Source organism: Mustela lutreola, chromosome 2, assembly GCF_030435805.1.
Source record: "Mustela lutreola isolate mMusLut2 chromosome 2, mMusLut2.pri, whole genome shotgun sequence".
Classification (NCBI taxonomy): Eukaryota; Metazoa; Chordata; class Mammalia; order Carnivora; family Mustelidae; genus Mustela; species Mustela lutreola.
In genome coordinates, this window is record NC_081291.1 from 224,199,498 (window position 1) to 224,221,413 (window position 21,916).

At 67.1% G+C, this 21,916-nt stretch overlaps 1 protein-coding gene across 3 annotated transcripts in view; it reads left to right on the top strand.

Annotated features, from left to right (window-relative positions):
* COL18A1 (collagen type XVIII alpha 1 chain) overlaps positions 1–19,948 on the top strand; it is an 80,373-nt gene extending 60,425 nt beyond the window's left edge. For all 3 annotated transcript variants that reach the window (XM_059164945.1, XM_059164943.1, XM_059164944.1), the window contains 33 exons: positions 171–233; positions 316–402; positions 767–820; positions 934–1,092; positions 1,555–1,617; positions 2,305–2,331; positions 3,415–3,546; positions 4,007–4,069; positions 5,145–5,171; positions 5,960–5,995; positions 6,584–6,655; positions 7,023–7,058; positions 7,322–7,411; positions 8,069–8,098; positions 8,262–8,288; positions 8,540–8,602; positions 8,804–8,878; positions 9,610–9,636; positions 9,835–9,888; positions 10,146–10,220; positions 11,121–11,189; positions 11,681–11,723; positions 12,124–12,186; positions 15,017–15,060; positions 15,280–15,402; positions 15,960–16,113; positions 16,197–16,270; positions 16,695–16,823; positions 17,350–17,382; positions 18,217–18,453; positions 18,716–18,913; positions 19,203–19,318; positions 19,533–19,948. In XM_059164945.1, coding sequence (XP_059020928.1) covers positions 171–233; positions 316–402; positions 767–820; positions 934–1,092; positions 1,555–1,617; positions 2,305–2,331; positions 3,415–3,546; positions 4,007–4,069; positions 5,145–5,171; positions 5,960–5,995; positions 6,584–6,655; positions 7,023–7,058; positions 7,322–7,411; positions 8,069–8,098; positions 8,262–8,288; positions 8,540–8,602; positions 8,804–8,878; positions 9,610–9,636; positions 9,835–9,888; positions 10,146–10,220; positions 11,121–11,189; positions 11,681–11,723; positions 12,124–12,186; positions 15,017–15,060; positions 15,280–15,402; positions 15,960–16,113; positions 16,197–16,270; positions 16,695–16,823; positions 17,350–17,382; positions 18,217–18,453; positions 18,716–18,913; positions 19,203–19,318; positions 19,533–19,746 — 2,757 coding nt within the window. In that variant the 3' untranslated portion in view covers positions 19,747–19,948. The remainder of the gene's footprint in view (positions 1–170; positions 234–315; positions 403–766; positions 821–933; positions 1,093–1,554; positions 1,618–2,304; positions 2,332–3,414; positions 3,547–4,006; positions 4,070–5,144; positions 5,172–5,959; positions 5,996–6,583; positions 6,656–7,022; positions 7,059–7,321; positions 7,412–8,068; positions 8,099–8,261; positions 8,289–8,539; positions 8,603–8,803; positions 8,879–9,609; positions 9,637–9,834; positions 9,889–10,145; positions 10,221–11,120; positions 11,190–11,680; positions 11,724–12,123; positions 12,187–15,016; positions 15,061–15,279; positions 15,403–15,959; positions 16,114–16,196; positions 16,271–16,694; positions 16,824–17,349; positions 17,383–18,216; positions 18,454–18,715; positions 18,914–19,202; positions 19,319–19,532) is intronic.
* Positions 19,949–21,916: the final 1,968 nt, after the last annotated feature.

Consider the following 21,916-nt stretch of genomic DNA (forward strand, 5'->3'; position numbering starts at 1 on the left):
ATTCAGCTTAATTTTTGTCAAGAAAATACAATTCTAACTGTTGATTGAAAAATACACAGTTACGTGTTCCTCCTCCGGCGGCTCCGCCCGGCTCAGCTGTCTGCCTGGCCGCCTGTCTGCGACAGCAAAGGGCCCACTCCCTGACCGAGCTGCTGGTCTTTGTTTTCTAGGGCGACCCTGGGCCACAGGGCTTCCCCGGGACCCCGGGAGACGCGGGCCCCAAGGGCGAGAAGGTGAGGGTCAGGGCCCCCGGCTCCCCAGCCCTGATGGCAGCGAGGGCCATGCACCCTGACGTAACTGCTATCTTTTACCCAGGGGGACCCTGGGGTCGGGCCGAGAGGACCTCCAGGACCCCAAGGGCCTCCAGGCCCACCAGGACCCTCCTTCAGGCATGACAAGCTGGTGAGTTGCGGCTCTGGTCCCTTCCAGCACGGGCCCATCTGCAGCCCCAGGACGAGAGACCCTCTTCCCGGCTAGGCTCTGTAACACCTTCTTCAGACTCACCCACTTCCCAAGAGGGTGTCCAAGCCTGGGGGTCGGCCCCTGCCTTCTGGGCTGCGGGGAGTAGGGGTCCGTGGGGCCTGCCAGGCTGCGGCCCTTCCTGCTGTGGCTTCTCACTGCATCCTCCCGACTGTGGGCCGCGTGGGCAGGGCTCGCGGGGAGTATCAGGCCAGGGCGAGCCCCTACCCACTGACCTCAGGCAAGGGGACGGCCGGCTGGGAGGGCCTGGGCTCCCGACGACATGTCTCTGGGCTCTCTCCCTCAGACCTTCATCGACATGGAGGGCTCCGGGTTCGGCGGAGACCTGGAGAGCCTGCGGGTGAGTGTCCCCAGGTTCTGCCGGCTCCGTGGGCACGTGGATCCCGTGGGGGTGGGGGCCGTCCCTTGGCAGGGGCCGTGAGCCATGACCACCCCGTGGTTCTCCATGTGCAGGGCCCCAGAGGCTACCCCGGCCCCCCGGGGCCCCCAGGCGTCCCAGGCCTGCCCGGAGAGCCAGGCCGCTTCGGGATGAACAGCTCAGACGTGCCAGGACCCGCCGGCCTCCCTGGTGTGCCCGGGCGGAATGGGCCCCCTGGGCTTCCTGGCACCCCGGTAAGGCCTGCCTCCTGTCCCTCCTGTCTTGTCCCCACCCGGGCTTGGCCTAGCCCTACCCCTGAGTCCGCGGAAGGAGGGGCCTAGGCAGCCAGCGATGCCACACGTGGGACCACTGTGGTTGGTTGGGCCACGGGAACCAGGTGTGTGTCCTGGGGCATCTGCTCGGCAGCTCCCGACCCTGGCACGCCGCCCCGTGTGGTGACCACCCCCTCCCCCTCCCGTATTCGAGCAACTCCAACAAAAGCAGAGGAGAGGAAAGAAATGTAAAAACTGCGCCCGCTGTGTGTGGCCTGCGAGCCACGGGCAGGGTCTCTGGCGCGCTGCGATCTGGCCCTTCGGGGGAAAGTCCGAGGCCTGGATTCCGAGGAGAGCCCACGCCCAGAGAGTCATCCACGAACCCATGAATCTTTCTCCGCGACTGAGTTCCGTCTGGCCCCACACTCTGCTTTTGTCCCCCAGGGACCGCCAGGCCCTCCAGGAAGAGACGGGGGACCGGGGAAGACGGGCCAGAAAGGCAGCCCCGTAAGTCTGGGGGGCGTTGACCTGCGCGCACGGGAAACACCACAAAGGCGGCCACACAGGGCAGGTGGCCTTACGCCAGCGTGCGGCCACCGTCCGCCATCTGTCAAAGCTGCCGGGGGTCTGCCAGTGGGGGCCGGCGGCCTCCGGAGTTGGCCGAGAACAACGCAAAAATTCAGGACGCCGGGCCTAGTGTTTCCTACGGAAACGAGCAGGCTAAGGGGGTTGGGGTTTTGAGTGAGACTGACACTTGATTTGGAAGTTCTGTCTCAGGTTTTAATTTTGGTTTGGGTTTCCAGGGTGGGGATGCAGGCCGTCTTCGGTGCGACCCTACTGTGAGCGCCCGGCAGCATGGGGCTGAGCAGGGGCGCGGTCTGTGACCCGCTGTGCTCGGGCCCGCACCGTGGGGACAGCTGGGCTAGAGGGGCTCTCCCCCTGGGGCGGCCGCCATCACCCCCCCTCCCCGTCGAGCCTTGTCCCGCCTGGAACGGGGTGGGGACGGCAGCCCCGCAGGTGTGCTGGGCCGGGGGCTCCCCCAGAGCGCGCGAGCCCGTCTCCCGGGCGCCGCGCAGGACGAGTCGGCTCAGTGACGGTGACCTTGTGGGTCGGGAGGGAATGAGCGAATCCGTTTGCTTCCCCGGCGTCGGCTGTCATCTTCTGCTTCGAGTGATTGTCGTCTCTCTCCTGCAGGGCGACGCGGGCGCCCCTGGACCTAAGGTACGGATGAGCTGACCGCTGTCGGCGGGGGGGGGGGGGGGGGGGGCTGGGAAAACAAACGGGAGAGGTCAGCGCGGGCGGGGACGCCCGAGCACAGACGTTAACACAGAAGCTTCCCGAAGGTGGGAGGTACCAGACGAGCTGGTCTGATGGGACCGGAAAGCAGGAAGAGTAAAACCAGGGAAGCAGAGTTCATGATTCTGCTGAGGTCGGCCCTCAGGTCAGGGGGTGCTATACGTCAGAACTCTGACTCTTTGTTAAACTGGCCTCAGGACGGCCCCTGCCCTGAGCCCAGCCCTCTGCAGGGGAGCCCCCTGCCTCGGCTCCCCACTCCCCTTCCCTGCTCGCACGCTGGGAGGCACCGGGCCCTTGGGACCCAGGCACCCTCAGAGGCATCCCAGCGGCTCCTGCACGCCCACCCCCCACCGCGTGCTCTGGGCCCCGAAGGCCCCCTCTGCGTCACTGCTTCGGGGCGCCGTCCCTCACCGGCCCGCCACGGCCCTCCGCACCCCTCCACGCCGCGCCCCCCACACCCCGACCTGGAGGGAGGGTCTCCGCGTGTGCGTCCGCGGGTGTCCCGGCCTCGCCTCGCTGTGTCCACTTCTCTGCGCAGCCGGTAGCTGGTGTCTTGCTCACGGTCAAGGTCAGGCGTCCGGTCGCGGGGCCCTGGCTCCTTCATTGCGATCGTTCGGGGACCCCGGCTCCTTCCGTCTGTACGTCCCGTGGGTCCCAGGGGTGCACATCGCTTCCACTCCCGTGACACCGGAGAGACCGAGGCGGTGTGGCCACGCCCAGACTGGCGGGGACGCGGGAGAGTCTGGCTGGGCGCCAGCGGGGTACCAGCTTCTGCCCGAGGCCTCCAGGCCGCCCTCCTGGTCGCCCGCGTGGTTTCGGTCGGCTCCCAGAGTCAGAGCAGGAACGGGGGCTGCCAGGTGTGCTCGTCCAACGTCCACTCTCGGGTGGGCTCCTCGAGGGGGTTAGAGAGCACGCGAGGAAAGTGGGGGCCCCGGGGAGGCCTCGGCTTCTCAGGGCTCAGCCAGAGGTGGGAACATCTGGGAACATCCTGTCTCCCCACCTGTGCAGGGAGACAAGGGTGACCCCGGCCCCGCTGGCGCTCCTGGGGAGAATGGCTTGGCAGGAGCCCCCGGACCAGCCGGACCACCAGGGCCCCCCGGTCCCCCCGGGCCACCAGGACCAGGACTCGCCGCAGGGTTTGTGAGTACTAGTGGCTGCCGCCCCCAGACACCCCCAGGCACCACACCCCGACTGGCGGTGTCTCCAGCCCCATCCGAGCCCCGGGCGCAGGCTATTTATAGCCCTGCCTGACTCCCGACCGTGGCAGCGCCTAGACGGTGCCGCCCGGTGGACCCGTGGGCCGTGGGAAGGAGCCGCTGCCCGTTTCCTCGTGTGGTCCCTGCTCAGGGACCGTGTCTGGTACGCGCTGCGGGAAGGCTGCTCCGCAGGACGAGAGCGGAAACCAGACCCCGTCAGACAGCCCGGCCCCCGGCACGTGCGCAGGAGGGCTGCCTGGGCCCAGCGGGGTCCCTGCTGCTTCTCATCGGCCCTGAGCCCACCCCACTCAACTACGGCCGAGTCTGTGCCAGTGTCTGGCTCGAGGAGGGGGCTGTTCCTGTAAGAGACCCCAGCCCAGGCGTCCCTCCTGTGCTCTCCGCAGGATGACATGGAAGGCTCCGGGGCACCCTTCTGGTCGACGGCTCAAGGAGCCAGCGGGCCTCAGGTACTGTCCTCGCGGGGCTCGCTCGGCTCTTGGGGAGGGGGCGTCCCTGGGCCCAGCCCCCGAGTGGCACCCAGCAAGGCCGCTGGCTCCTGGCACCATCCACATCGGGCCCTTAGGACAGGAGCGGACTCTGCGCGTGGGAAGGTGCCCCGGTGGTGCAGTGAGTGGACGGGGGGCACAGTCCGCCCTGAAAGACGGCTCTTTCCGGGTCCTCCGGCCTCTGTATGGCTCCGACTTGGGGACGTCATCAACTTTTGACCGGACTAGAATTTTTTCAGTGAACGTGGGCACGTTCCCGTGAAATCCCACCTCGTTCTGCTGTTAACATATGTGCGGGTCGGGCCTGGGTTTCGCTGGAGCTGCTGGTGCCCTGGAAGGCCCAGGACTTAGCACAGGTGAGGGCCACCTGTGTCCTGGGGGTGGGCAGTGCCTCGGTCATGGCCACGGAGTGCCTGAGGCCCTTCAGCCATGGACCCCCCCTGGCGAGGGTGAGCCGCTGGCAACATTATGGAGAATCTCCTCTTGGCGGAAAGGAATCCCCTGGTGAGCTGTTTGCCCTTTAATTTGGTGTCTTTTACGTGACAGAAGCTCCTGGTCTTGGGCTCAGTTAGCTGCCTGGGCCTCCCGTGGATGTGATCCAAGTGGTGACAGGTCATTCCTGCTGTGACCTGAGGGCAGAGGGGTGGCCGCGAGGTCTCAGGGGCATGGGTCCTCGACCAGAGTACACAGATTCAGTGCCCTCGACCCTGGAGGGGTCAGCAGGGCTGTTTTATGACCGTGGAGGGCACGGAGACCCTGAGGGTCACAGCAAAGCTGTGCAGCCCGTGCCTGAGGCAGGACCAAGGGTGGCGGCCCATCTGCTCGAAGGCGCTGACCCATCACTCCCATCAAACGGTGGCCACCACCCGTGGAGGGCACCAGGCTCACCCGCCCCGGTCTCCCGTGTGCTGCCTGAGAGGTCCAGCTGGTGCCCAGAACAGACCGTCGCTCCTGGGACTGCCCAGGGCTGCCCGCACCTGTGGGAGGAAGCCCCTCCCTGCAGGACCTCAGGCTGCTTTCCTTCTCGGTCCCACAGGGTCCCGCCGGCCCGCCCGGGGTCAAGGTCAGTGAGCACACCCCTCCCTCCGCACTAGGGGAGTAGCAAGAGTTCACCCTGGGCGATCGGTGAACTACGGGAAGCCTTGACGGGACGGGACGGTCCTCACCACCCACCCCGAGCTTCCCTGTCGGGGGTGGGAGGCACCCTTCCAAAGCTGCGCGTCCCTGCCTTTGCACATCTGAGGGTGCTTGCCGACCTGGGGAGGTGAAGGAACCTGCCCCCCACACCTCCCAGACTCTGGGGCAGTGGCGTGAAAGCCCTGGGACCCTTCCCACCTCCCTGCTCTACTCTCTGCTCCCCACCAGCCCCCACCCCTCCCCACGGAGGGCCGGGGGGGGATCCCTAGGAGGGCCCCCCACGGGTATGCCATGCACCCCAAACATACGGGTTTGAGGGCCTACGGGGGTCCAGTCTAGGATGTTCTGTAATGTTCCTCTGATGGATGTTGTTTTAGAAGGTTTTGCTTTGATTTGCCAAACTTTGGGATGTCTCAGAAGGTTGCGTTTTGGAAAGACAGTTTCTCGCTTTCTTAAAAATGGAGCCGCTCCTTAGAGCAAACAGACGGCCCAGCTTCCGGAATAGTCTAGGGCCGTGTGTGTTAGCTCACAGTGCCCGCACGGCTCCCTGCAGCCCCCGGGCCCCTCCGCTCTGGATGGGGCAGGCCTGAGGGGTCCGTGAGAGGCCCCCCGCGTCATGGGCCCTCCCTCCCGCCTGGAGGAAGGAGAGAGTCGACGCCGCCATGGGGCTGGGCTGCCGTGCTCCGCACTCACGGGCCCCTTCTCCCACTCTAGGGGGATCCCGGAGTAACCGGACCGCCAGGCGCCAAGGTAAGGAAGAGCCTTTTCTCGGGTTCAGGAAGTCAGGGATCTTTACCAGCCCCAGTTGGAGCGGGGAGGGGCCCCATCGCCCCACCACCTGTCCCCTTGGAGCCAAGGGACTAAGGATGAGGCTTGCATGCAGTGACCTTCAAGGCCGGACCCAGGGTCATTCTTCCTCTGGTCCTTCCTTGTGTTGTCTGGCCTCAGCCTTCCTTCCTTAGAGTCCAGGATTGTCCCAAGGGCACCCACCCCCAGGGCAACTCCAAGAGCACCCCAGGATCATGACCCCCCCAGGTCACCCCTGTCCAGGACACCTGCGCCCTGACATGCCAGGACACAACCCCCCCCCCCCAGGCAGGACAGGCTTCCTCCCCGCTCTCAGGTGTGACTCCTGGGAACCACACGAGCCTGTCCAACCCCGGTCCCTCCTCTTCTCGGCCCCTTGGGGCTCCTAAGCAGGACGCCGGGGGCCCATTGGGCTGAATCGCCCTCGGGGGTGTGAGCTGGTGACCTGCAGAAGCCCTGGCTTTCTCAGCCCGACCCCAGGGTTTGCTGGGGGGGTGGGCTGACATTCGTCTCTCCCTGTGTTGGATACAGGGAGAAGTTGGGGCTGACGGCCCTCCTGGGTTCCCCGGCCTCCCTGGCAGAGAGGGCACAGCTGGAGCCCAGGTGAGTGGCTCCCCAGGACAGCGATGTGGGGACCGTCCCCCGGGTGAGTGGCTCCCCAGGACAGCGATGGGGGGACCGTCCCCCGGGTGAGTGGCTTCCTAGGACAGCGATTGTGGTACCGTCCTGCAGGAGCTACTCTGATAAAGCCAGAGCCTCGATATGGTCTCTGGGGGTTCCTGACCACTTCTCTGTACCCCGAGGGGTGCAGACCCTGGGTCCATGGGCCGTGGGCTGGCCTGGCTCACCCCCTTCCCCAGGAAGGAAGAACTCTCCACACCTTCACTCAGCCCGTGCTGGGGCTCTGGGGTCTCCAGGGAGGGAGGTCCGGTGGGTCCGGTTCTGACTCGTTTCCTTTTCATCGCTGCAGGGACCCAAAGGAGAAAAAGGGACCCAGGGAGAGAAAGTGAGTTGGGGCTCAGGCTCCCCGGGCAGAGCAGGTGCATGTCCAGGCCTTGGGGCTGTCCCTGCCCCCTGCCACCTGCGTGGCCTCAGAGACTTGGGGCAAACCCCTCAAGTCTGGGGTCCTGGCTTGGAACCTGCCCTGCTGGGCTGGGAGGCTCTCAGGGCCCCGGCCCCAGGCACCTCCTCACACCCGGTGGGCATGCGGGTCCCGTCCAGAGACCCCCGCAAGCAATCTAAGTGCTGGACACAAGCTTTCTCTTCCAGGGCGAACCAGGGAGGGACGGAGTGGGACAGCCCGGCCTCCCCGGACCCCCCGGACCCCCGGGGCCTGTCGTCTACCTGTCGGAGCAGGATGTAAGGACGCTGAAGCCGCTTTCCGAGAGCCCTTTCCAAGGCCTGGCAGGGGCCGCCACTCTGCCCCCACACCCAGCACTGGCTACAGCCGGTGCAGCCCCAACCCGGACCCTGTGGGGGGACCTGTCGGCTCTCCCCACCCAGGGCAACCCCCAAAGACGCCAGGGTTTACGGTCTGTCGGTTCTATTCAGAACCCGTGACTGTGTCTCATTCCGGTGATGCTTCTACATTATCTAAGAGGAGAAAAATACGGGGCTGTGTGTCCAGAGAGAAACGGAGGTTCTGTAGCAGAAAATCGAGGCGGAACAAGGCCTCTCCCACCAGGCCTTGCAGGGCCTCCCCGTCGGGGTCCCTGGCCCTGAGCCTGCCGACGCTGGCGGCTCTGCCCCAGCCCCAGGCCCAGTATGGAGGAGGGGGACTGGCCCCAGGCCCCAGGGTCTTCGGAAGGTTCTCCGGTGCGGGGCAGGCTCCCAGCACGTGGCTTCCCCTCTGATCCGAGGGACCTCGAGGCCAATGCCTGGAGGACGACCGAAGGCAGTTTTTCTTGCACGGCGTTTCTGTGCGGTTCTGTGGCTCCCGTAAGAGGAGTGGACTTTTGTCATACACACGTCTCTTCCTTCCTTCCTGGGTTCCGTGTTTCTCCGGCGTGCGGACAGAGAGTGCTGGCCGGCGTGCCTGGACCCGAGGTGCGTGTGCTGTCCTGGTGGGAACCGCGGCCCGCGTCCGTGTGCCGCCCTGCACCCCTCCGCACCCCCCACCCCCACCCCCGCCGCGCTGACCCATCCCCCGACCAGTGCTGACCCGCCTCGCACTCCGCCCCCTGCGCTGACCTGTCCCCCTCTTCCGCAGGGCCGGCCAGGGTTCGCGGGTTTTCCCGTAAGTGGACTCTCTCTCTGTCCTGCACCAGCCGGGGACCCCTGGCAAGCCCAGTGGTGGAGGGTGCCCGCAAAGCTGAGGAACCTTCTGGGTCCTGAGCAGAAGCCCCCCAGGACCAGAGTGGAGGCTTGGGGTGGGGTTCTCGGCAAGGTGTCGCGGGCCATCCTCCGCCTGACTCCGGCCCGACCAGGAGGCAGCCGTGGTGGGACAGGCTCCGCACGTGGCCTTCATTCCTGTCTGTGTCCCCACAGGGACCAGCTGGGCCGAAGGGAGATGTGGGCTCAAAAGGCCAGCAGGGCCTCCCGGGACCCAAGGTGAGAGGCCCCGGTGCCAGGGACCGCCCCCACCATGCCCCTGGAGGGGTGGACACATGACCTGTGGCCAGGAGCACAGGGGCTCCCCCACCCCAGAGCCCCGGCGGGGGAGGCCCCCACTCACCACACTCTGGGGCCTGGGGGTCAAGGACCCCCCCTTCCCCAGAGCCAGCCTCATGCCTGTCCCCCGCGCTGTTCCAGGGTGAGAAGGGCGAGCCCGGCCCGGTCTTCAGCCACGATGGCAGCATGCTGGCGCCCGGCCAGAAAGGGGCCAAGGTGAGTTGGGTCCCTGAGACCACCCACCTTCAACCAGGCCGGGGAGGGGCGTTGCCGGGGCTGTGGAAGGGCCCGAGAGGGGCCAGTTCCTGCCTCCCCCTGAGAGCCGCTCCTGAGCAGGGTTCCAGGGACTTCCATAGCCTGGGCCCCTGGCCCTCTCCTGTCTGTCCCTCGGTCACAGCCGCACTGGGAAGGACCTCGAGGTCCTGCAGAGCCTGGCATGCCCAGCCTGGCCACCACCGGTCCTGATTCTCCCCTGCGTCGGCTGAGCCTACCCTGCAGACGGGCTGGCGACTCTCGGGAGGGTGGGGAGTGTCCAGCCCAGGCCTCGCCTGAGGGAGACGCCCTGCCCTGAGGCTGTGGCCGTCCCTCAGCGGCTGCCGCTGCCGTGGGCTCCCAGCCCTCCTCCTCAAGAGGCTCCGAGGGGGTGGAGGGGGCTGTGCGCCAGGTCCCCCCACCCCCAGACAGGCTCTGAGGGTCTCGGGGGGTAGCTGAGTCTGGATTTGGTGGCCGTGGAGGGCAGTCCTACAGGGACCCCAAAGGCCCTCTGGCTGTGGGACCTTGGACCTCCGGGCCCAGAGAACTCTGCGGCCCCCAGGTGGGCTCGTCCACGCCCAGAGCGGCTGCCTCTGCCGCATCCTGCCTCCCTGCTGTTGTCACAGCCCCGAGGGCGCTGCCGGGTTGGGGGGCGACCCGCTGCCGTCTGACGGTGCCTCTGGTTTTCCGTTCAGGGAGAGCCTGGCTTCCGAGGACCCCCGGTGAGTAGCCCCCCCCCACGCCCAGCGAACACGCATGTCCGAGAACATGCAGGCCCCAAAGGCGCCGGTCACGGCCCGGCTGCGGAGCGGCCCGAGCAGACCAGCTATACCTGTCAAACGTCGGGGCAGGGGGCGGGCAGGAGGCCACAGCCGGGGCTGGTCTCTGCTCACCTGGAGGGCGGCTGCTCCTTTCTGCAGGGTCCCTACGGGCGGCCAGGTCACAAGGGAGAGATTGGCTTCCCCGGGCGGCCGGTAAGGACCTGGGGATTCCATGCGGCATGTGGGCAGCGTGGGGGAGGGGAGAGGACCCCGGGCCCTCCCAGTGCCCTGCCCCGGGGACCGTCCCTGCATGAGGACATCTGTCTCCAGGACGAAGACCGCGATGCCCAGCTTATGGGTGGCTGGGACCGAGCGTCTGGCTCCCGGGGAGATCCTGGGTGGGAACTGAGAGCGGGCGAGGCTGGGTGGGAGGCAGCGCCTGCGGCCCCCAACCCCGTGCTCTGCCGCAGGGTCGCCCCGGGATGAACGGATTGAAGGGGGAGAAGGGGGAGCCGGGACACGCCAGCGTCGGCTTCGGTGTGAGGGTGAGTGTCCCCCGAGGAATGGCGTGTCTGGAACCCTGAGGGCCGCAGGGGGTTCTCTGCACTGTGACCCCGCTGGCACCAGGTCCCCACCGCGGACACAGGGTCCCCACACGCACGCACATGCCCGCCCACGCTGCCAGGCAGAGACCCCGCGTAGCTCTCAGAGGGCACGGCTGCTTCCAAACGCGCCCCCGCCCGTGGTGGCTTCCCTTCGCCCCACATGCAGCGTGACCTTCAGCACCTCCGTTGGCTTCCGAGCGGGGTTTTCTTCGGTAGTTCAGGCGTTTGTGATCGTCTCTGCCTGCAGATGCAGGACCCGCTCACGACCTCACGGCCAGGCGCCCAGCCAGCTGCCTGGAGCCCTGGGTGACTTTGTTCCTGGAAGTCGGGCCCCAAGGCAGGGGTACGGGCGGGGTCACAGGGGTGACCACAGGCAGGCGGGGACGGTGCATCACCTCACCCATCCCTGGTCTCTCCTGACGCACATGGTCCAGGACACCAGCCACTTTCCGAAGAAGCCCTTGTCTCGGGCTGCCGGGCGACGCCGGCTCCTACATGCACGAGTAGCGAAAGTTCCTACCCAAGCTCGGCCTCCGGCGCGGGCCTCTGGGGCTGCCCCTTGAGCCTGGAAACACATGGACTCCGCCTTGGGGTGCACGCCCCCGTCCAGTCCTGTTGCCCTCTCCACGTGTCCCCAAGGGATGTTCTGAGAGAGGCCGCTCTGTGCCCAGGGACCCCCCCAGCGGCAGAGCAGACCGGACGCTTCCTGATTCTGTGCTTTCCACGTTCAGTTTTCTGATTCCCCTGAGCCTTCTAGAAATGCTCCTGCCCACATCTGCCCCTCTGGCCCCTCCCGGGCCTGGCGGGAACGTGACTGACAGAGCTCTTCTCCCCGCGCAGGGTCCACCTGGTCCCCCAGGGCCTCCGGGGCCCCCAGGGCCTCCTGGGGTCCCCATCTATGACAGCAACGTGAGTTCCCCCGCTTAACGCGTTCTCCCCTCTCCCTCCTCACAGGCCCAACCGAGGCCCACCCCCAGGATGGTGTGGTTCGACCCCCAGGGAGGGCTGACCCCCAGGGAGGGTTCTAACAATTTCTGGCAGAGGAGTTGGCTGGTTGGGACCCAGGCCCACCTGCCTGGCAGGCCCCTCTCTGGGGCAGGAGGGCTGGGGAAGGGCAGGGGGGCTCCTGGATCTGGGAGCCTGGGGCTCCAGCCCCGGGGTCCTGGAGGGACACACACGCTGTTTTATGAGGTTCAGCCACATGAAGTGACCCGCAGGGCCAGATCCCATCACGAGCAGGGCTTCCGACCCCTAAGCCTGGTTTCTTCTCCCTTCTCCTCCCTGCCTGCCGGGAGCGTCCGTGGGTCCTCGAGGAGGGGTGGGGCCTCTGGGTTCGGGGGGCCTGCGTGGGGGCCGGCTCCGCTCGTAGACTCCCTCCCTCACTGGCAGCCTCTCTGCAGGCCTTTACGGAGTCCGGCCGCCCTGGAGCCCCAGGATTGCCAGGTGAGGACGCCCGGGGTCTCGGGGAGGGTGGGCGGTGGCCCCTTGCAGGACACGGAGCGCCCAGGGACACTCTGCTCCCGGGGCAGCAGGAAGTCTGGGCGTCTAATCCAGATCAGTCACAGCCGCCCGGCAGGGCCTCCTGGGTCCTCCCAGGCTGGCCTTCCAGGCACGTCAGGAGCAGACACAGCACGGCCTGCACTGGCTCCTGGCCCTGCCTGCGGTCCGTGGGCACACACCCGCAGGAGGGTGGGGTCTCCAGGGGCAGCCTCGGGGGGAGCTCTTGCCCTGAGGTGTCCCAGATCCGAGTGACGCAGCTGCCGGTGGTGCGGGGCCTGGTGTGCTGGGCCGGAGGGCTTCGTCACACACACCATGACGGGTGCGGGCACCTCTGTCCCTCCAGGGCTCCAGGGGCCTTCTGGACCCAAGGGTGACAAAGGAGACGTGGGCCCTCCAGGACCACCAGGTGAGGGTGCTCTGGGTGGCCTTGGGCTAGGGAGGTCCCCCAACACTGCTGTGCCTGTGCTGACCCAGCTGCCCGCCTGCTGGAAGAAGCCCCTCCCAGGCTGGCGGGGCCAGACAGGACCTGTGGTGCTGGGTCTGGGTGCGGGGCACCGGGGTGGCCTGGCAGCAGGGCTGAGGGACAGGGCTGGGCCCAGCGTGTTGGGGTCCCGGGATGGCGTGTGGGAGCCCTCATCGGCCGGACTGTTCCGGGGTTGGGGGCGCGGTTGGGGGCGCGAGAACCCTCTGCCAGACTCTTCTCCTGAATGAAACCCAGAACAGCACCGTGAACGGCGGGAGCCGGCAGACCGGAAGCCAGAGCGCCGGGTTCCCAGCCCCAGGCGGTGCCGACTACAGGGTGGCCCGCCAGGACCTCCATGGAGGGGCCTGCAGCCCAGAGTGAGGGCAGGTCGGAGGGGAAACCCCAGGTTTCCCCCAAGGGCTGCTGGAGCTTGCAGAGACTAGGGCTTAATGAGGCTGAGCAGGAAAACAAAATGGCCAGAGCAGACCAGAACGCAAGAGGGAGGGCACATGGCGGGCGAGGCAGGCCCCGGGAGCCCAGCTGTGCCCAGACCCAGGCCACAGTGTTCCAGCAGGGGGAGGCGAGGGGCCTCCATTCTGGAAGGGAGAGCCGGACCCGAGGACTCTGCGCGGGACGGGCGAGGGAGCGAGGGGAGGGGAGGTCCGCGCCGAGCCAGGGGGCAGGGCTGCGGGGGCGCGGGCACCGGCAGGAGAGCATGTGAAGGCACCAAGGGTTTTCCCAGACTGCGGAGAGACTCCAGGAGTCCTTCACACGACCGTCACGACCAGACTCCTGGCGAGCAGAGAGACGCCAAAGAGGCTCCAGGAGGTGGAAAGGCCGCGAAACTGTGAGACGCCCCTCGGGGTCAAGAAGCAGCAGCCACGAGGCTGTGCCACGACCAGCCCTGGCAGGACCGTGGGGCCTTCTGGGAGACGGAGGTGACGCCGGCGGTACACGTCGCTGAGGGAAGAGACGCCGCCGGGAGCAGGGGGCCCTCGGCCACGCCAGACTCAAGCCAGGCCGCGCCTTCCCGGCTCAGGGACGAGCGGAGAACGCAGCAGCAGGAAGCGGACACGCGGGAGGCCCGCCCCGCGGACACCTGCACCCGGGAGAAGGCCGGAGAGGAGGGAGAAGGAACAGAGCGACGGGCTCCTAGAAGGAGGCGGGAGGAGCAGGCGGAAGGTGAAAGCAGTCGCTGCACCGACCGTGAGGACGGCGGCTACGGCAGTCACAGGACAAACCGGCGGCCGGTGCGAACCAGACCGCACGCCGCTCGGCCGAGACACTCGGCAGCGAGGACACGCCTGCGGACCGCGGGAGGACGGGGAGGCCCGTGTGCACCTCTGTGCGCTCGTGTGTGCGTGTGCAGCTGCGAGTGCCTGTGTGTGCGCGAGTCTGCCTGTGTGTGCGCGAGTCTGCCTGTGTGTGCGCGTGCCAAGTGCCTCTGTGTGCATGTGCATGCGCCCGCATGTGCGCATCGATATGTGTGTGCGCACTAGCGCCCGCACGTACAATCGCATTGTGTGTGTGTGTGAGAGAGAGAGAGAAAGAGGTTGTGCGGGTCTATCTTGAGGCAGGAAACGTTGCCAGAAATTCTAAGAAACTGTTCACGTCGATAAAGGGGGACGCCCCCCAGGAAAACACAGCAATCCCAGACTTCTGGGCCCGGCAACACGCCTTCGCGAAGTCAAGAGCAGGTCTGGGCGGGACAGCAGTCATCACGGGGGGCGGGGGGGGGGGGGCTCCTGGCAAGCGATGGGACCGCGCACGGAAGAGCAGCTTGGGCGGGAGATGGAGCGGCTGACGGCAGGTTACCGCTGGGCAGGTCCCTGCCCGGCGACCACAGGGTCCTCTCGGGCCCAGTCTGCACCCCACGTGCCCACGTGGGGCACGAGCGAGCCGGAAGCCCCCATTGGGGCCGCACATTCCAGATGCGCAGAAAGCACACGGGCGCAGACACACTGGAATGGAAGGCGGTGAGGGGCTCCCTGCCCTCATCTGTGGCCACCGTGGGCCCCGGGGCAACAGGACCCCAGAGGGCCTCCCACCCGAGGGGGCCCCACCCTGGCCCCAGCCCCCAGGGTTCACCCAGCCGCTGTGTCTCAATGGCTCAGGACGTCCCAGCCCCACACGGCACCGGTGTCTCAGCCCCGGCTCTAGAAGTCTGAGGACAGGAGCAAAGTGACCTTGGGGAAGAGCTGAGACCAGAAGATGCAGATCAGGCCGAGGAGAAGACCCTGGTGCTGGCGTGCCCCCTACCAGAGGGAGCGCAGAAGGGCCGCGGGCGGGGGGAGCCTGTAGGGCCGCCCTCCTGGGGGGTGCCGGGCCTCTGACCCTCTGACCTCTGGCCCTGGCCACCAAGTGGGCCCCAGCTCGGCGGGAAGCAGGGGAGCGGAATCTCTGCTGCGTGATTTTAGAAAAGAAGGAATAAAACTGCCATTTTTACAGAAAACCCTGTTTGAACATCGACCATCTGAAAAGACGTGCAGATAAAGCCTTAAATTGGTCGATTTACTGCCGTCAGGAGGAGACTTTACAAAAATCAACGACCTCTTGTAAACAAAAAGAAATTCTAAAAACGTGTCATTTGGAGAACGGGGTCAGGACGGTGGCTCCCACGAGGGGGGTTCTGGGCAGGGGTTCCGGGCACCAGGCCAAGCCGCCAGGAATCCCCCAGAAACAGAAATTCTAAAGGCGAGGAAGGAAGACGCAGGTGGGGGTGGCGGCGCTGCCGAGGGGCTCACCGAGGCCCCTCCCCACTTCTCTCCTGCAGGGCAGTTCCCGTTGGACCTCCTCCCGCTGGAGGCTGAAATGAAGGTGGGTGACACCTGCCCGCCCCCCCCGCGCCTCGCGTTCCGCAGGGTTCGGGCAGTGCAGGGACCCGTCCGTCAGACCTGGGTCTGACGTCAGAACCCAGACCCGGGCTCCGGAAGCTTCTGCTGCCTCACCTCGCTCACGCCAGCCTCCTGGGGTCAGCCCTGCCCCCACGCCGGTGGTGGCAGCCGGGCCGTCTCAGACCAGCGTTTCCATCCACAGGGGGAGAAGGGGGACCGAGGGGACCCTGGGCCGAAGGGCGAACGGGGTGAGCCCGGGGGTGGTGGATTCTTCGGCTCAAGTGTGCCTGGCCCCCCCGGCCCGCCAGGCTACCCTGGGATTCCGGTAAGTTTGGGCTCCCCGGGCCCGTGCCGGCGTTCAGGGCCCCAGGGTCCTGGGCCGGAGCTGCGGCAGGTGCCGCTCGGCCATGAACGCCCGCGAGGCCCGCAGGCTGTGCCCGCCAGCTCTCCCCTCCAGTTCTCATCCCCACTCTCAGGGGGGGGCGGGGCCTGGGCGCACCTCCCGCCAGCCGGGGGGCAGGGGCACGAGGGACCCTCACCCAGGCCTTCACGCCTGCTCTCCCGCTGGCACTGATCTTTCCTGTGGGACCATCCGCCCTAAAAGGCTCCAGGGAGCCCAGACCACAGCTTCTGCCCGGGGGACGGATGGGGAAGGAAGGCTGTAGGGGCTGCCTCTCCGTCTGTCTTCTGAGATCTCGTCCCGTGGAGGACGCGCGGTGCGGGAAGCCAGGTTTCCCAGGCCCTGTGGCACGGGAAGGGAGGGGTGGGGAGGGAGGCAGGGGTGCTCCGAGCTGCTCCCTGCAGGACCTCTTGGAAAATGCAGCCCCGCCCCTCAGGCTTTCCTGCCTCCTGTTTTGTTGACCCCCCCACCCCCCCAACTAGGGTCCCAAGGGAGAGAGCATTCGGGGCCAGCCTGGCCCACCTGGACCTCAGGGACCCCCTGGCATCGGCCACGAGGGGCGTCAGGGACCCCCTGGGCCCCCTGGACCCCCGGGTCCCCCAGGGCCCCCTTCCTTTCCTGGCCCTTACCGGCAAAGTAAGTCTGGCAGGGGATGGGGGCCTGGGCTCCCACCGGTCCAGCCGGGGCCATGAGCTCCATCTCTGGTTTCTCTCCTACAGCCATCAGCGTTCCCGGCCCCCCGGGCCCACCTGGGCCCCCTGGGCCCCCTGGAACCATGGGCACGTCCTCCGGGGTAAGGGTCCTCTCAGTGTCTGGTCAGATGCTCCCCGCCCCAGCCTGTCCGGCCACCCTTCCCTTTGACGACTGTGGGTGGGCTTTCAGAGACCCCCAGTGCTGGGCCCAGGTTTGTCCCCATGGCAAAGGCACCACAGCCTCTAGACGTGGTTTCCGAAGCAGAAGCGGGAGCCTAGGGGCAGCAGGGCACTCGGGGGTCCAGCCGGGAAGAGGCCCCTGGAAGCCCCTGGAGAGCTCATGGGGAGCGTGAGGACTCGGGGTCCAGCCCTCCCCGCGGGGGGCCTCCCCGGCCCACAGAGCCTTCCCAGGGACCAGCCTCGGGGAGAAAGGGAGGCACGTGAGCCTGCGAGATGGCCCCCACCCCCACGAGCGCAGATGCTGCCTGCGTGGGATGGGGACCCACCAGGTCGGGCTCCCGGCAGGTGAGGATCTGGGCCACGTACCAGACCATGCTGGACAAGGTGCCTGAGGTGCCGGAGGGCTGGCTCATCTTCGTGGCCGAGAGGGAGGAGCTGTACGTCCGGGTCCGCGGCGGGCTGCGGAAGGTCCTGGTGAGTTCCTGGCACGCACGGCCGGGGGTGGGGGGGTGGTGCAGAGCGCGTCCCTGGCCGGCCTGCGGTGCGGTAGGGTTCGGGGGACCATGCGCGAGGGGCAGGTCTGAGCCGCGGATGCCTCACGGGGCAGGTGACAGACGGCGTTCTTCTGGACGTTTCTTTACTCTTTTAATGAGTGGACTGTTTTTTGGAGTTTAGGGTTCACGGAGAAGTGATCCTCCCGTTTATTTATTTATTTTTTTTAAGATTTTTATTTATTTGAGAGAATGAGCATGCGCGGGGGCGGGTGGGAAGGAAGAAGCAGGCTCTGTGCTGAGCAGGGAGCCCGGCGCGGGGCTCAATCCCAGACCCCGGGATCATGACCCCAGCCAAGGCAGATGCTTCACTGATAGAGCTCCCTGGGCGCCTCCTCTCCCACTTGGGAAAGTAAACGCATGGAAGGTGGTGTGTGCCAGGCACTGCCGGGGAGGGTGGGGTGCCAGGCATTGGGGGTCGGTGGGGTAACCCCTGCATTTTCTTCCAGCTGGAGGCACGGACGCCACTCCCACGCGGGACGGTAAGGAGCCGTCTCCTCTCCACAGCCAACGGCGGCGGCTCCGGGGCCCTGGGGTGCGGGGTGTGGGAGGGGTGCACAGACCACGAGGCTGCCTACCTTCAGGCCACGCTCACCACCCTCCAAGGGTGCCAGGCTCAGAGATGGACCCCTGGGGGGGTCCAAGATACTTGGGTTTCCTGCCGATGTGGCTCTTCTCCAACAGCCTGGGGCCGAGGCTGCCTTAGGGGGTGTGTGTCCCAGGTTCCACCGGTCTGTCCGCTCAGAGCCCAGCGGGTCCACTCCCGAATCCATTCATTCATTCAGCCTGGTCCTGGGCCCTCCTATATGCCAGGCACAGGGACGCGCAGGCCCGGGCCCCGTGGAGCTCACGGGCAGGGGGACAGGAGGTGAAGATGGCGGGGAACGGGCGATTTACGTGATCCTAGAACGTGAGCGCGGGGACCCGGTCATAGGGCACTGGGATACAGGCCGAGGCAGACTGTGGTGCATCAGGAGGCCTCCGGTGCTGCTGGGGATTGGATGGGGTGCGGGTCACCTCTCTGAGGTGGTGGAACAGGGTTGGAGGCGGAGAGCTGGGGTGTCTGTGCAGAGGTGAGGACGGGCTGGAAGGCCAGGGACGTGGTCCCGACCTTGAGCACAGGCCCAGGTACCACTGCCGGCATCGGGCTGGCCGGACTCCTGCCCTAACTCTCCAGGGCAGCCCAGGGCCAGTGGGTCCACCATGCAGCTCCCCACGCGCCAGGGTGCAGACGAAGCGGGTCCCAGACAGGCAGCTGCCGCTCAGCCCGTCCAGGCAGGAGCACCGGGCCCTTGCCACCGCCTCTCTGTCTGCAGGACAACGAGGTGGCCGCCTTGCAGCCCCCTGCGGGCAACCCATACCCCCGACGGGAGCTCACCCACTCCACGGTGCGGCCCTGGCGGGCAGATGACATCCTGGCCAGCCCCCCACGTCTGCCGGACCCGCAGCCCTACCCTGGGGCCCCACACCACGGCTCCTACCGGCACTTCCAGCCGGCTCGCCCCACCGGCGGGCCCACCCACAGCCACACCCACCAGGACTACCAGCCAGTGGTGAGCGACCCCGTGTGGACGCCAGCCCTCGGCCCACAGGGACTCCCGGGGCTGCCGGGCGGGGGGGGGGGGGGGGGGTTCTCTAGGCCTGGGACCTGCCCTCTGGCTGTCTCTGGTGGAGGAAAGGACAGGCACTTGCCAGAGCGCTAGGCGGGGGTGGCGGCTGGCAGTGGCCGCTCTGGACCCCGGGACCCCCAGCACGGGGCACAATCAGGCCCTGCGAAACGGCTGGCTGCTGACCCCGCGGCTCTGCACCCTGCAGCTGCACCTGGTGGCCCTGAACAGCCCCCAGCCGGGCGGCCTGCGCGGCATCCGCGGGGCCGACTTCCAGTGCTTCCAGCAGGCGCGCGCTGCCGGGCTGCCCGGCACCTTCCGCGCCTTCCTGTCCTCACGGCTGCAGGACCTCTACAGCGTGGTGCGCCGAGCCGACCGCACCGGCGTGCCCATTGTCAACCTCAGGGTGAGTGCGGCTGCCCTGGGGGCCCCCCAGAGCCTCCCACAGGGCCGGACCCCCTGAGCTGCAGAGCCAGGCCTGCGTGTGCAGCCTCCTTGGAGCTCAGGCTTGGAAATGCTCCTGGGGGGCTCAACGGCCCCCACACCTCGGCCTCTGCCCACCACTGTGTGCTCCTCAGGGCCAGATGGGGTCCGGGCGGGGGAGGGGGCCTTGCAGGGGAGGGGGCCGTGGAGGCGGCCGCCTCTGGCAGGACATCTCCAGGGAGGGAATAAGGCCCAGTGCGCTTCCCTCCCAGGACGAGGAGCTGTTCCCCAGCTGGGAGGCCTTGTTCTCGGGCTCCGAGGGCCAGCTGAAGCCTGGGGCCCGCATCTTCTCTTTCGACGGCAGAGACGTCCTGCAGCACCCGGCCTGGTAGGCTCCCCGGGTTGCGCCCCCCAGCAGAGGCAGCAGGGGTGTGGTCTGGGAGGTGGACCCCCAGGGACCAAGGACGGCCAGCTCTGCGCCCCCCCACGGGCCCCTCATCCAGCCAACATGAGGCACCTTTGGGAAGCACGCGCTTTGCCCTGAGTAGCCAGGACCTGGTCTGGGGCCCTGGTCTGGGGCTGACGGCTGCGGCGTCTCGCAGGCCCCAGAAGAGCGTGTGGCACGGCTCAGACCCCAGCGGGCGCCGGCTGACCGACAGCTACTGCGAGACGTGGCGGACGGAGGCTGCGGGCGTCACGGGCCAGGCGTCTTCCCTGCTGGCCGGCCGGCTGCTGGAGCAGAAGGCCGCGAGCTGCCACCAGGCCTTCATCGTGCTCTGCATCGAGAACAGCTTCATGACCTCCTCCTCCAAGTAGGGACTCCGCCGGCTCGGACGGACGGACGGACGGACTGCCCGCTGGGAGGCCAGGAGGCGGGAGAAGCGCCAGGCACAGGAGCACCCCTCCCCCCAGGGTGGGGACCCAGCTGGGACACTTTCTTGTATGGCTCCCGTGTAATGTAACCCTCAAGAAATAAAAGGAAGCCAAAGAGTGTATTTTTTAAAAAGTTTAAAACGAAGCCTGGTGCCAGGACTCTCTCGCATCCCCCCACCGCGCCTCCTCACGCAGGGCCCCACCTTCTCGGCCCAGTCAGACCGGGAGTAGACCCTGTCCCCGGCAAGGGAACTCACTACGGGGGCGCACGCCCTGGGGCCCTCCGTGGCCCCCGCAGGTGCTGACTCGCTCCTGGTGGCCTCCCTCCCTCTCTGGGCCGCCCCGGGGGGCTGCAGCTGTAACAGGCCCTCCCTCCCCCGCTGGGAGCTGTCAGGACGGCTCAGGCCACGGGCACAGGGTGGGGCCACCTCACCCCGGCCACCCCCAGGCCAGGGCAGTTCCCCAAAATCAGCACCTCCCCCCCCCCCCCCCGCTGCTGATTCCAGTCTCCCTAGGGCCCCCAGGCTCCGGCCATCATCCCAACCCCACTCAGCTCTCCGTGCCACCCCGGTTGCCCATAAGACCCATGAGATCACACCCAGCATGGAGCTCGGCCCAGCCAGCGCCTTCAGGAAGTTTCTTTTAAGCCATCTCCATCCCCAAGGTGGGGCCGAAGCTCATGACGAAGCTCATGATGCTGGGATCAGGAGCTCTAATGACTGAGCCAGCCAGACGCCCCCATGCTGAGTTTTGAGAGGGCCATACCCCAGGGACAGTAGCGTCCCGTCCAGGGGCCACCCCATGCCCAGTGCTCCTTTCCTGGGACAAGGCTTCGTAAAACAGAAGTTGGCCTGGCTTCACCTCCTGGAGCCCAACCAGGCCCACACCCACTCCCCGTCCCCTCGTCCGCGGCCGGAACCCCAGCCTGCTGGCTCAGGGCCAGAGTCCCAGGTTCGTCTCTGCAGGACGCGGAGTTCAATAATCATCTGCCTTCAGCTCAGGTCATGATCTCGGGGTCCTGGGACCGAGCCCTGCATCACGTCCGGCTCTCTGCTCCGCAAGGCGTCTGCTTCTGCCCCTCTGTTCACGCCACCCCCCACCCCAGCACCAACCCTGCTTGTGCTCTCTCTCTCGCAAAATAAATACAATCTTAAAAGAAAAATTCCGGAGGCAAATAGGACAGCCACGCCTGCGCCCAGCCAGGACACGGCTCCACGGGACCTGCCTCGCTGTGCCCCACGCAAGAGGGGCCGCAGCGAAGGGGACACTGGGAGGTGCACCTGAGCGTCGCGCGGGACGACACGGGACCCTCTTCCAGTGGGCGAGGACCCAGCTGCTCAGCTCTGCGGCCTGTGGGCCACACCAGTGGGTCCAGTCACCGTGGTCGTGTGGTCACGGGCTCTGCCTCCAAGGCCGTGGAGCTGGTCTGCGTCCCACTCCCGTGTTCACCCCATGGCCGCTGTAGCGCGTGGGACCAGCTGAGCAGCTACTGGGGGGCCACTGACAGGAGGGTTCTCTGGGCCGGAAGTTCCCGGGCCAGAGCCCTGCGTCACATGCTCAGTGACCAGAGGTGAGACACAGCCCCTTCCCCCAAGTCCTCTGCCTCCACCCCACAGGGTTCATGGTGCAAGTGTGCATGGATGCCCGACCCCGCGCATGGGGCCAGACGCCGTGAGCCGTGGGAAGGGCTGCGCTCAGCTGGGGAACCGATCGGCCTGCGGTAGGGATGGGCCGGGCCCCTCCTTGGCCTCCTGACCATCTCCTTCCACCCCCGCCCCCGCTAGGCTGGGAGAGAATCAGGAGCCCCCCCACACTTGGGGCTTGTGGTCTCATCCCCTTCAGGGAGAGCAGACAGTCTTGTATCTCGGAAGGGACACAACAGGCTGAGAGACCCCGGGGGCGCCCTCCGGGCGGGTCCCGTCTCGGCTGGCAGGCCAGCAGCCCCACACTGCCCGCAGCCGCTGCTGAGGTAGGTCAGTTTTAACCCACTTTGGGGACGGGCAGGTCACTGGAGGCCTGGGGAGAAGTGGGGTCTGGGGCAGGGACCCCACATCCACCTGACACGGGCCTGCTGGCCAATGTCTAGCTTCCCCCACAGGACACAAGAGCCTAC